The sequence below is a fragment of the Centruroides sculpturatus genome, unplaced genomic scaffold, assembly GCF_000671375.1.
Source record: "Centruroides sculpturatus isolate CEXI.00-Female unplaced genomic scaffold, Cexi_2.0 scaffold1878, whole genome shotgun sequence".
NCBI lineage: Eukaryota > Metazoa > Arthropoda > Arachnida > Scorpiones > Buthidae > Centruroides > Centruroides sculpturatus.
Window position 1 is genome coordinate 62,305 of NW_019387149.1, and position 14,932 is coordinate 77,236.

Below are 14,932 nucleotides of genomic sequence, written 5' to 3' on the forward strand. Positions count from 1 at the left end.
GAGAATTCTGACAACGTAAAATGCTTGATCTGTAACGACAAACCAAACCTTATCGTACTGGACACCATTTGGCCACAACGTGACGCAAACATCATTGAAGCTTGGGACACTGCAGCTGAGTTTGTATTTTTAAGTTGGTACATTTTGAACAACATTGGTTGTACATAGCATCCGGTCAGTGGTGCAAGAAGAACGTTCAGCACGTACCGTTTTGTGGAATTCGTTGTTTTGTCCAGTATAAAGACTATAAAGACTACAGGATTGTCTCCGACAACGTTCAGAATTGTAGATATTATTTGATCATAAACTGGTTTCACGTAGTTTTTTCTAAGAGTGCTCTCGATGGGATCAAGCTTTCCCGTATATTTCTGGAGAAATAACTTAAAGGCTGGATTGTTTACCTTATATAAGGGTATATTTGCCGCAGAAAAGCGGTCGTTAAAATCTGTATTTATCGCATTATTAGCCTTCTGATATTCTTCTCTCTTTGAAATGAGGCCCTCATAAATATCTGTTCGAAATTCCTCATTTTTTGTTTGCCTTTTCTATGCTTTTCCGAATTCGTGTCGCTTGATTTTCGTTTCTTGGTGTTTCACATCAACCGAAATCACATAATCGGAAATGGAACAGCGAAGAACTTTTCCGTCTGTGCATAAGCCTTCATCTTTAAACTTGTTTGCTAAAATGTTCAGTTTAGATGCGGACAATTTTGCCATTTTCTAATGTCGCCAACACCGAACAAAGGAAATTGGAACTGTTGCGCTCATAAGTCAGGGTAAGGTAACCTCAATACAGAAAAACATTGCCAGATGTTTTTAGTGTTCGTAGCCAAAATTTTTCTGAAAAGTAACCCAAAAGTAGGCAACTCAAAAATTTCCTTTTTAATAATTCGAGATTTGACGATAAAATAAAAAACACACCATTCGTGCTTTTCCAGCAATGACTTTAATCACAATAAATGTTTTCGGCTAATTTACAGGCTGTAAACTGATAGGAAATAAGGATCGCAAGATTCAAAATACTGTAATTTACTATGTCGAGAACACGCGTAGATTGCAACAAATTATGCAACAGATAATCTTGCCAAGATGGACTATAAAAAATTAATTTTTCTATGTAATATTCTTGATAGTTATTAAGTAATGAAACTTGTTATTACAAAGGATTTATCAAACTACAATTATTTAATTAATTTGAAAGTTTATTAATAGATTTCTTTATTAAGCCAACACGTACTGTACTGTACCGGTACATTAATAATAATAATAATAATAATAGATATAGAATGCTTATACTCCACAGTACAGAAAGCAGACTACAGAAACAAATAAATTTAATATTTGTTTTTAATATTTTAATCATCGAAAATAGCATAAAGAAACTTTAAAGACGGCCGGATGGCCGAACGGTGGCAGCCTACCGCTCTGGGAGACCCGGGATTCAATCCGATCGGGTCGAAAAATCCCCAAGAAATTTTCGGGGGGTGATCCAAGCAGAAATTGGGCCTTGTCCTTTATGACCCAGTTGCCCAATCAGCGAACCACTTTTATAATTATTATTATTTTTTGTATATAATACTGTGGAAGCTTGAATAATATGTCCAACCTGTAATTATTCGAAAATAATAGAGCAGACTCTGGTAACGTTCACCATCTGTCCCATAAAAAATGGAACAGATAGTGAACAGAATTTCTTGGTCCTGCTTCAGTCCTCGAAGATGCTAACGAGAACAAGCAATTATTTTTTGTGACATCGCCACAATGTCAAGCTGCAATTTTTAATCATGTTTATAATTTATTTAATTTAAAAAAAATATATGCTCTCCACTTCAAATTAGTAGTGTCTTACTCCTGTATATCATACTTTTCCGTTAGTATTGTAATTTTTCAAATTTTTTATCGAAAAACACTACTATTTTCTACTTTGTTGTTTTGTTTGGTATGATAAAAAAACACTAGTCAGTTTGCTTTAATAAAATTTATTTTCTCACTCGCAGCTTCCAGAACTTTTTTCACCATAATTTACTTTAGTGTACAATACTACACAATATATGTAATATGGAAATGATGTAAAATTGATAGTCATAACGGAACATATTTAATAGTATACATTGCTTAATACGACATTTATAATTAGTCGTAATTACTTTAATAATATATTTGTCTAACAGAAACTAGTAGAAAAGGTAACAATATTTAAATGGTGCTAGTGCTCTCAGACAAGAAAGAAATCTACGATCCGATCCGAAACTCTTCTCTGTATTACAATAATTGATATTGGTTAAATTTTAATGACTCAACATAAATATATGATTAATCAATTAATTTTGTACAGCACTTAAATATTAATGAATAAACTTTTAAACTATTTCTTCAAAGTGAATGTCACAGAAATAATTGACAAATATTTGATTTCGTGAAATTACAGTAATCAGATGAAGCATATTCGTTCAGAATCAAAAAGAATTTTCGATGGCTGCTATTTTATGACGAATTTGACTTTCCGTTCTACCGAACAGAAGGTGTATATTAATGACGACGTCATTCCGAAACAGGGTAATAGACTTATTACAGAAAGTCATTGATGGAAACAGCTGAACGGGAAGGAACAAGCAGACACTTTACGAGAGAAAACCCCAAATTCGCCGTTAGGTGGGCATGAAAGATACACTTGTATAGTACATAAAGTTAATTAAGACTCGAATTTAGATTATTATAATCTTAACATCTTTCATTCATTTTTCATATCATAATTCTGAAGACACGACAATAAGAACTCGAATAGCAAAGAAGAAATTTGCATGAAATGTTTCCAAAGACCCTGTTCGATAAAAGCTCTTATATATGGATTGGACAATTCTCAACGTTGTTCATGCAAACAGTTGATTTACTTAAACTTGGGAGAAGAAAAATCTTCATTCATATTGTTTGCATTATATTATGACAATTTTCTGCTTTTATTTTAAGGCAAAGTAAAGATTACCGGATTAGCGGCTTTTTTCACCAAACTTCACCAGTTTTAGATGAATATGCATTGTCTCGGATGGTATTCATAAGTGATACAGAAACAACAAAATTTTCAGTATTAATTAAATGCAGGAGATAGAAAAACAATACCAAAACAACAAGTTTGTTCGAGGTACTTCTTGAGACCATTGTTACGTATACTTAATATACTTGTTTGTTTTAACTTTCTTACTAAACGGCAATAACGTTTTGAACGCGGAATTCGAAAACGAGTTTAATTGGCAGATTTGTTTCTTTCTTTTGTAGAAAAATAGAAAAATCGGTTGATAGAAAAAGCATTATTGATGCCATCTACTAGAGATGAAAAAGGGGGCAATAAGGTAAGAAATGAAATGGAAATTTTCTTCATTTCAGATCAACTGAGAAATTGATATAAAGCGTAGATTTTATTGATTCTTTCAGACAATCTGAGGAAAAAATCTTTCGATTTAAATTTGATTTATTTCTGTTACACGATACTACAATATAAAATACTATAATATTATTAGTAATTGCCCTTACTATTATTATCGTTAGTACAATTCTAATTCTAATGTTCACAATAGTACACGATATCACTATTACAATTAGTAATTCATGGTGCGTCGAGTGGGTGACCACGACTCGCGAGCCATCACCTCTGAAAAAAATAAAAGTAGGATGCTAGAATAACTAACTAAAGGATCTACTACAGTATATTTCTACACTCTCTTTGTTATGTTTTGCCCTATATCTTTATCTAAATATGTCACAATACCCTCCTTTCACCTGTAACTCAATCTAATGGGTCTTCCACACTAGTTACGTATCATACTAGGCATATTTTGCTTTATATAATCTATTGAATTATATTATCATTTCAACGGATTCTCGTTTCTCCTAAAATAATTGTGTTTTTGTCAAAAGATCCGTAGATATTATTGAATTAAACTATATTAAATGGTCAAAAACTTTTATTCTCACTAATAGTGAGATAGAGTATAGTATAATCTAATTACTAATTGATATTTACAAATTTTTACCGAGCAGTTAAAAAATTATATTAAATTATTTTACAAAATTCTTTAGATTTGATTTTAGACATGTTCTATTTATTAATTAATGAATCTAATGTCCTTACTGTTTTACATTTCTGTGTATATTGTCTACTTGAACCTTGTTTATTAATAGGACTTGTTATATCCTTTCTTTGCCCAGAATCTACACCAGTAGAATAAGTCCTATTAATAAAAAGGTCCGAATAGACAACATATACACAGTAAAGTAACTTGTGTTCATCGTTGCTAAACTTTGGGCACACATCTACATACACAGAGGGTGCATATAGATATATCCATGTTATTTTCTTACTGTTAGGATAGAGCACGTTTACACTGTTAAATTATATTACATTAGAAATTAATGAATAATATAAAAACTACTTGAGCAAACACGAATAAAGGAAAATGGAAAATTTTTTATCATTATTTTAAAAGAAAATAATATTCCGATAAATTTAATTGATGTCTTTCGGGAGTTATTGTGATGTTCACGTAATTGAAAATTACGAAAGAATGACAACACACTAAGATTACGATTTCCTGATTAACAAAAAATTGTTTTTGTCTTATCGGATATAGCGTAGATGATAGAAAGAATAACAGGAATAAAGAATAAGGCATGAAAAGCCGTTTCCAGAGCAACAAGAATCACAATTTTCGCAAATGTGCAAAGAAAATATACATCAGAATATAAAATCAATATTCCTAATCCCGTGGTCAAAGATCCTTGAAGTATTGGAAAGCCTATACGATACAGAGAATCTTTTAATTTTTCGTTTGGTGTCTTGCGTTGTGACATGACATAAGCGTACGAAATATGAGCAGGATAATTCACGCTGAATCCCACACACAGAATCAGACTCATCAATGATATAATATCCAAGTTGACATCCCATAAAGACATGTAACCTAAAGTTTCTACTATTAAAGAAACCACAGAAATTGCAACAATAATTGCCACTAATAAATTTGGTACAAACAATAAAAAGACTGCTGTTATCAGTGTTGCAGTAATCCAAAACAATTGGTAAACCATTTGTCCAATTATGATTCCTTGTTCAATTAGATTTGACTTAATGCAATGCACCAGCACAGGAATGTCAGATTCGTCAGCAATTTTCAATAAATCTCTTAATGTGTCTCTTTCTATGTCTGATGAATTGACATTTCGTCCCATAACAAAAAATCTACTGTATAAGATGTCAGTTTTGTTGCTGTTAAAGACGACGTCATTGGAAAATGACTGGGCAGCTTTGATGTTAAAGAAAACATTGCGAAGCCCATCGATGAAATCTTGTTTGTTTGACATATTGTAACCTTGTAATGAAAATTTGGCTATGGGATTTTTCTGAAATACTTTGTAGAATTTCAACCAAGATAAAGTGAATTGTCCATCAGCAATGTTGGGATGCATTTGGAATTTTTCCAACAGATTTTCTAACGATTTTTGAACTTTAATGTCTGAATAATCCAACGTTTCATTGATTATTATATGATAGGGATACGAATGACGCTTGAAGTACTTCAAATTAATTCTGTATCCTTCTGTAAGTACAGAATCTTTTGCAAATAACTTTTCATACTTAATGCCGTGTTGGATGTAAAATGTGCCCCAAATTCCAAGTGATAAGTTAACGATGTAGATTATAAGAATACTTATCTTCACCAGTGGATTAGAAATTATTTTTCCTAATGAATCTCTAAAAAGAGCCATAGTAAATTCTTCTTCTTCGGTGTTATTATTCTCTTGATCACTTTTATCTGAAATGAAAATATTATTATTTATAATATGAAAGAAAATATACTGAAGCATCAGAAATTTTACTTGAAATAAGTTATAATTTCGTTTAAAAATTTTTTAATATGCAAATAATTTATTTAGCATAAGTTTGACGCTGATAACCTTAGGTTGAAAGAATTCTTTGAAAGTTGATGGTGTAGACTGATTCTGAATAAACTATAGAATGTAGTATAAACCTCATATTTCGATTTTAATAAGAAAAAAAACGCATATAAAGCAAAATTTTACTTTTTAAAACTATAAATTTTAATGAAACGGAAAGTTATTTTTTATATATTCAATATTAATCGTTATCTGAAATACTACAGAAACTCTACGTTTTTAGCATAACTTAGATTAAACTACGCAGAAATATCAGTTAGGCTATAGCATAGTCTTTCGTTTAGGTTTTGTGGGGTTTCCTCTGACCGTTGCTATAAGTTTAATAACATTTGTGTTGTTGTTTTGTACTGTACGATTTATCTAGGCTAATACAACACAATATGTTGGCGTTCTGAGTAACAGGTTTTGATTAAATGCTGGCAGACATCTCTCCTGGCATGTCAGGAAAAGATACTTAATAGACATTCCAAAATTTAGTAAGTCATTACATTTTTTTACATATATTCTTCAAAGTTCTTTCAGTAAATCTAAGACGTGCTCCGATTCCTGTAATAGAAAATTGATAATCATTCATACAAAAATCTGAAATCGTAATGACTTTAAAATATGAATGATATCATTCTTGAATGCAAAGGCCTATCGTATTTTCAAGATACGTCACATGCATTGTGGCTATTGTTCGAAAATATTAACCCTGTTTAAAATAGTATTAAGAGAAAACTCATTGAATGTGTAAAAACTGGATTTTGACAGAATTGTGAGAATGCACTTCCACGTTTACTTTACTTTATTTGGTTTTTCCCTTTTTTGTTTTACAGTCAAACCCCTTTAAACTGCCCGTCCATGTACTGCCACCCCGGGCTTTGAGTTTTCCTCCAAAAATCTCGAAAAACGATTCGTTCCATAGTAAATCGATAGAATAAACCGCCATCGCCAACCACGAATTAAAATAAAAGTTGCCGTTTTCCGTCCATAATATTTCGGATAAACCACTACAATTTTTATTGTCACAAAAATTAGGATGAAATATTGTGAGAACGAGAATTTCCAGCAATTTTAAAATATGAGAAACAAGAAGTTTGAGGTTTGACGGTTAAGATTGACCGTTAAGATCTGAGCAAGGTCCAAATAACGGATAAGGATGAAGCTTATCTGTCTCACTGATTGTCAGTTACAAAAATTATTATTAACAAATATACAGTAAATTAAAAAAAATGCAAACATTAAAAGAAATGTATTAAAATAGTAAGTACTTTGTTTTGCTTGTAACACAAACTTTTTGGTGGGGGTCGATGTGAGGTTTGAAAACTTGTAGGGGGTCGACGATCAAAAACGTTTGGCGACCTTTGTTATAGAGTAATACTGTACAGTGTGATTGTTTTAGTGCTTTATGCAATGTAGAAAAAAAAGGATCCTTACAGTCAGAAAAAGAAATAAACCTGTGCAAATAGTGAAACCGATCTATCCAGTTTTCAAAAATATATTGCCAGTCACTTTTATCTTGTGTGAAAGAAAAATGTAAAAAGACTGATGATAGGCGATATTTTCAACAATAAAAGCAAATGGATGAATTCAGAAAATAGAGTCGCCAGAAAAATGAAAAATGAAAAGTACGACGAACTGCAAAAAGCATCAGTAATATGGTTTATGCAGGTAAATGCAAAGAATGGCGCTATCAATGATGATGTGATAAGAAAGCAAGCAAAAATATTTGGAAAGTAGATAAACATAAACAATTTTAGTTACAGCAATTGGTGGCTGCATCGGTTCAAACAACATCATGATTTATCAAAGAAGAAACGGTGAAAGCGCTGAAGTTATTTAAATGTTGTAGAAAATAAAAGAAATAGCCTATCGGCAATGATAGGTCAGTATGAAATGAAAGATGTGTATAATATGGATGAATGAAACCGGTTTAATTTACCGATTACAATGTGACAAACGATTGATCAATCGTTTGTCAGATTGTAATCGGCACCTGTGAAAGACTGCAAGAAAAATAAAGATAGAATCATAATTTGCATTCTGTTGTAATTCAGACGGTAGTGACAAGAAAACAAACTCTTATTGAAGATTCTCAAACCTCGTTGTTTTATAAATATCGATCCTTCTATTGTCACTACAAGCACCATAAAACGGGATCCCCACCTTTTTACGAATTTGTTGAAGATTTTAATAAGGATACGAAGAGAAAAAACCGCAATGTCCTGCTATTACTTGATAATGCACCCAATCATAAAATAGTAAATTTGAGCAATGTGGAAATTCTTTCCAGCAAATTGCAGCGGAATTCTACAACCACGTGACTCTGCTTTAATAAAAGGTACTAATACTTAACTACAGATGCCACCCAAATAAAGAAAATTATCGAATGCATCAATGATGAAATTCCTATAGAGATGGTCCTAAAATCTGCTTTTTCGGATGATTAAAAAATCGTGGGATGAAGTCAGATCCAGGACAATAAAATTGTTGCTGGCTATATACTGGCTTATTCAGAAAAAAGGCACAAATTGACTCGGATTATAAAAATAATGTTCGAGTGTTAGGTAGTGATATCAGCTATATTTTAAACATTACTTTTACAATCCAACTTGCTGCTGAAAATTGATTAAAACCGATAGCAATTAGTAAAATTTTGTAGAGTTAACCTTAGAAGAAATAATTTTGCGAGAAAAGAAGATAGTGAACTGCAGAAAGAAAACGAAGAAGACCACGATAATTATGACATAGAAAATCCTCTAGAAACTGCGAAAGCTCAGGCTTGTTTAGAAAATATTCGGCGTTTTCTAAAGGTAAACGCATCCAATAAGGATTATCTGATGCATGTGGACTCATTGAATACATTTATCTCCATAACTCGAGAAAACAATGTATGGTTCAAATTACTTTGACCAAATTCTTTTTATAAGAGAAAAGCAGTAAATGTAATATAAATGAAGGAAAACAGATAGTTATTCTGAATTTTATCCTGACATTCCTATTTACTTGCTGTTTTCGATAATCCGCCACCCTTACCTTTTCTATCATGGCTTGAAAATCAATGGTAGCAATTTAAAGGGGGTTTGACTGTATATGTCGTTGAAATTTTTTTTATGTCTCTGCAGATGCGTTATAAATAAATTTAAACTTACCACATCTAATAAATTTTCCGAAACGAAGATTTCTCTCCTCTCTATATCCACTCAACGCCAAACATCCTCCGAAAAACGTTATTTGATATAGAAAATTGAAGATTATGCAAGTTGCAGTGTAGTAACTGAAGATTCGAATGAAAGGAAATGGAGCCATCATTCCAATGCAGTATGAAATGAAATTAGTGAGTGAAGTTAAAGTAATTGAAACCCCTGCTTCAGAATATGTTACTTTCATGCGTTTCTCAACCGTAAGTGTGGGATCAATGATCCTCCAACATCCTATTAATACGAAAGCATCGTCTATCTCGGTCACTGAAATACACATACAATTGTTATTTAATTTGTTAACAATAGTCTAATAGTACGTTTTCAGAAATAGTGATTACTTACCAAGCACTAAAAATGGAATGGTGACATTCCAGTAAGTACTTTCTACACCCGATGCTGCCATCAATCCAAAAGATGACACGACAGCCAAACCAGCATTAATCACACTGGCTAATCCGAGAAGAGGTTTACTCTTCACCCAGCTATTGCTGGTGTTGAGAAGTATGGAAAGTACAATCATAATTGCGACCAAACCTCCTATTTTGGGTTTCGTTTTATCAAATTCTTTTCGAAATTCTTGCTCTATTGCTAAAGGAGAATGCGGGACGACTTTAGTATATTCGAAGTGATAACTTCGAATGGTGTCATAGATATGGGCCGACCATTTTGTGAATAATTTGTTTTTTACTTCATTTTTATCATCGGTTAGATACAGTAGCTGAACGGCACTTACTTTTTCTACGAAGTTGTGATTATCCACGGTAACACCCCCTAAATTTATAAAGTAAGCTTTAAACTTGAAAGACAACAAATCTATATCGACGGGATACTTTAGCTTCTTTCTCTTTTGAAGTATGGAATTAATTCCCACTTCCGATATCACCTCGATAATAGGATTATCGTAGCATTTTTTGTGCATTAAAGTGCAAACGTCTGCATATTTAATTAACTTCCCTTCACTTTCTACTGTTATATTTTTTGTGATTTCATCGATCAGTTTCACTTCTGACAGAATATTTTTGTCAAACATATTTCCTCCATCTTTTTTCATTACATACAATACAAGAGCATTCGGTAAATCGATCATTCTTATCTGTTCGGAGAACTGAGATGAATTATATGAAAATGTATTTTCTATGGATTTTTTAATGGTGTAAAGTTTTCCTTTATCCGGAGTAATTATGTCTTTAAATGTCTTGCTAGGTGTTAGTGTTGTGATGAACATAGAGAGAGTTATAGATAGAATTATAGGTAAAAGAATAAAGTAATAAGGATGCCGTCCGACTGTTTTTCCTAATTTTTTGAAAATACGACAAAGGACTTTTCTTACGCAGTCGAGTTTCATTTTGCAGTTTCAATGTGTCTTCGAAGGATGATCTGGAAAGAAAATCAATATAAATATATTTAATATTTCGAATTACATTAAGTCTTTTCTCCAGTTAAAATTTTATCTAATGATAAGTTTAGAATGTTTGTCTATTTGTTTATTCACTTAGAAAATAAGAGAAAAATAAACCCTACAAACACTTCAAAGATCGGCTCTCAAAGAGTTTTTCTGAAGTGGCAAGAAGAGATGCAAGACACTGTCTAATAAAAAAATTCAGCAACGAGTTTCGTAACTTTCCCGGCTGTTAAGAATTTTTATTTATAAAATAATCTTCATGTTACTAATCATACTATTAATAAAAAGAAATTCATAATGATAAAATAGATTTTTAATTGACAAAGTCATATTCTGTGAAAGTGAGCGAGCTTTTCGAATATTTTCTCAATTTTTTTGCAAAAAAGTTATTATACAGGGTGTATTTTTTATCTCGAGACATTGAAATAACTTAATTGGATCTGATTATGTGAGATCAGCCAGGACGTAGATCTTAGTCTACGACACTTACGGCGCGCGATCGTGAGATCGGCTCTCGTAACTTTTTATAGGAGGGCGATAATCGCTATATGATCTGAACTGCGAGGTTCAGATACTCGTCAGGATTCCTTGACACCAGTTAATCAATCTTATTATACGCGGATTAACACGCGTATGTGATCTGATTCGGTCACGCAATTAAAAGACATTTTTAATTAAAAACAAAATAATAAATTTAATAAAAGAAGAATGTAAACTCATACAAAATGTGGATAAACGAGAGACAGACCTACTACAACTAATATACAAATCAGGAGATAATTAAACTTATATTATACCCTATTCGCGATCGAGAGAGAGCTCACAAAAATCGTTATAAAACATACGACCTGTTTCAGATGTCGTTCGTCTTCTTCTCTGTATGCAAGTTCATTTACTTCGTCTGGGAGATCAATACGTGCACACATATAAAAGTATATTTCCTACGTGCAGACTCTAGACTTATTCCGTATGTGACTCGTCTGAGGACGTTGGTCATCAGGAGGGAAACGTATGTGGAGTTTGGACGCTTTCGGATCTGTCGCTGAACTCTCCAAATTCAGACAAGTTCCCTCTATATCTTCTGAATACCGACCAATCATCGGCCAGTAACTCTTTCGTAAGAACGGATGAAAGGGGGGATGAATGAGGGGTAACCATTTCCCATCTGAGCTGGATTTTAACCAGATAAGGGAAAGTCAGAGGATGTACTAACTCCAGTGAAAGGAAGTGACATCTGTTTTCTGCCTATTCCCACGTTAAAACAGTATTTTTCTCACCAAAAATGAAATAATATTTGGTGACATTATTTTAACGTAAATAATAAAATATTAATTTAGACCCAGGGGCCTTTCGGGTCTCACAATTATATTGGAAAAAGGTATAGACAAAAGTTGTAGGTATCGAGAGGCCAATCAATTGGTGACCTCATATGTGACCTTGAGCTTGACCTTCAAGGTCATTTGGAAGTCAAGTCTGTTTTTACAATGGAACACACATTTTTGACCCCGAAAATGGAAAGAGCAAGAAATTTCACAACCGGATGTACCTTTGACCTTGTTGTCTAGGTCAGAGGTCAAGATTATTTTAAGGTTAAAATTATAAGCTTTTTTAAATGGAAAACCATACTTTTTATTACTGGAATGCGAATCACCAAAAGCATACAATATAGAAACAAAACCAAAATTAGAAACAAGATTAAAAGAACACATCGCGGATTTAAAATATAATAGAATCAACTCTGTTTTTTACGAACATTGCACAATTCATAACTGCAAAATAGATAAGAATGACGTTATAATAGTCCACAGGGAAAAAANACAGAATTTCTTGGTCCTGCTTCAGTCCTCGAAGATGCTAACGAGAACAAGCAATTATTTTTTGTGACATCGCCACAATGTCAAGCTGCAATTTTTAATCATGTTTATAATTTATTTAATTTAAAAAAAATATATGCTCTCCACTTCAAATTAGTAGTGTCTTACTCCTGTATATCATACTTTTCCGTTAGTATTGTAATTTTTCAAATTTTTTATCGAAAAACACTACTATTTTCTACTTTGTTGTTTTGTTTGGTATGATAAAAAAACACTAGTCAGTTTGCTTTAATAAAATTTATTTTCTCACTCGCAGCTTCCAGAACTTTTTTCACCATAATTTACTTTAGTGTACAATACTACACAATATATGTAATATGGAAATGATGTAAAATTGATAGTCATAACGGAACATATTTAATAGTATACATTGCTTAATACGACATTTATAATTAGTCGTAATTACTTTAATAATATATTTGTCTAACAGAAACTAGTAGAAAAGGTAACAATATTTAAATGGTGCTAGTGCTCTCAGACAAGAAAGAAATCTACGATCCGATCCGAAACTCTTCTCTGTATTACAATAATTGATATTGGTTAAATTTTAATGACTCAACATAAATATATGATTAATCAATTAATTTTGTACAGCACTTAAATATTAATGAATAAACTTTTAAACTATTTCTTCAAAGTGAATGTCACAGAAATAATTGACAAATATTTGATTTCGTGAAATTACAGTAATCAGATGAAGCATATTCGTTCAGAATCAAAAAGAATTTTCGATGGCTGCTATTTTATGACGAATTTGACTTTCCGTTCTACCGAACAGAAGGTGTATATTAATGACGACGTCATTCCGAAACAGGGTAATAGACTTATTACAGAAAGTCATTGATGGAAACAGCTGAACGGGAAGGAACAAGCAGACACTTTACGAGAGAAAACCCCAAATTCGCCGTTAGGTGGGCATGAAAGATACACTTGTATAGTACATAAAGTTAATTAAGACTCGAATTTAGATTATTATAATCTTAACATCTTTCATTCATTTTTCATATCATAATTCTGAAGACACGACAATAAGAACTCGAATAGCAAAGAAGAAATTTGCATGAAATGTTTCCAAAGACCCTGTTCGATAAAAGCTCTTATATATGGATTGGACAATTCTCAACGTTGTTCATGCAAACAGTTGATTTACTTAAACTTGGGAGAAGAAAAATCTTCATTCATATTGTTTGCATTATATTATGACAATTTTCTGCTTTTATTTTAAGGCAAAGTAAAGATTACCGGATTAGCGGCTTTTTTCACCAAACTTCACCAGTTTTAGATGAATATGCATTGTCTCGGATGGTATTCATAAGTGATACAGAAACAACAAAATTTTCAGTATTAATTAAATGCAGGAGATAGAAAAACAATACCAAAACAACAAGTTTGTTCGAGGTACTTCTTGAGACCATTGTTACGTATACTTAATATACTTGTTTGTTTTAACTTTCTTACTAAACGGCAATAACGTTTTGAACGCGGAATTCAAAAACGAGTTTAATTGGCAGATTTGTTTCTTTCTTTTGTAGAAAAATAGAAAAATCGGTTGATAGAAAAAGCATTATTGATGCCATCTACTAGAGATGAAAAAGGGGGCAATAAGGTAAGAAATGAAATGGAAATTTTCTTCATTTCAGATCAACTGAGAAATTGATATAAAGCGTAGATTTTATTGATTCTTTCAGACAATCTGAGGAAAAAATCTTTCGATTTAAATTTGATTTATTTCTGTTACACGATACTACAATATAAAATACTATAATATTATTAGTAATTGCCCTTACTATTATTATCGTTAGTACAATTCTAATTCTAATGTTCACAATAGTACACGATATCACTATTACAATTAGTAATTCATGGTGCGTCGAGTGGGTGACCACGACTCGCGAGCCATCACCTCTGAAAAAAATAAAAGTAGGATGCTAGAATAACTAACTAAAGGATCTACTACAGTATATTTCTACACTCTCTTTGTTATGTTTTGCCCTATATCTTTATCTAAATATGTCACAATACCCTCCTTTCACCTGTAACTCAATCTAATGGGTCTTCCACACTAGTTACGTATCATACTAGGCATATTTTGCTTTATATAATCTATTGAATTATATTATCATTTCAACGGATTCTCGTTTCTCCTAAAATAATTGTGTTTTTGTCAAAAGATCCGTAGATATTATTGAATTAAACTATATTAAATGGTCAAAAACTTTTATTCTCACTAATAGTGAGATAGAGTATAGTATAATCTAATTACTAATTGATATTTACAAATTTTTACCGAGCAGTTAAAGAATTATATTAAATTATTTTACAAAATTCTTTAGATTTGATTTTAGACATGTTCTATTTATTAATTAATGAATCTAATGTCCTTACTGTTTTACATTTCTGTGTATATTGTCTACTTGAACCTTGTTTATTAATAGGACTTGTTATATCCTCTCTTTGCCCAGAATCTACACCAGTAGAATAAGTCCTATTAATAAAAAGGTCCGAATAGACAACATATACACA

The 14,932-nt window shown here is 31.9% G+C and overlaps 1 protein-coding gene across 1 annotated transcript in view; it reads right to left on the bottom strand.

The window, feature by feature from the left end:
* Positions 1-4,078: 4,078 nt before the first annotated feature.
* The window catches only part of LOC111616196 (patched domain-containing protein 3-like), a 33,807-nt gene continuing 22,953 nt past the window's right edge, over positions 4,079-14,932 (bottom strand). The window contains exons 2-4 of the mRNA XM_023357619.1: positions 9,476-10,510; positions 9,083-9,397; positions 4,079-5,806 (exon numbers count right to left, since the gene is read on the bottom strand). Coding sequence (XP_023213387.1) covers positions 4,590-5,806; positions 9,083-9,397; positions 9,476-10,478 — 2,535 coding nt within the window. The 5' untranslated portion in view covers positions 10,479-10,510 and the 3' untranslated portion in view covers positions 4,079-4,589. The remainder of the gene's footprint in view (positions 5,807-9,082; positions 9,398-9,475; positions 10,511-14,932) is intronic.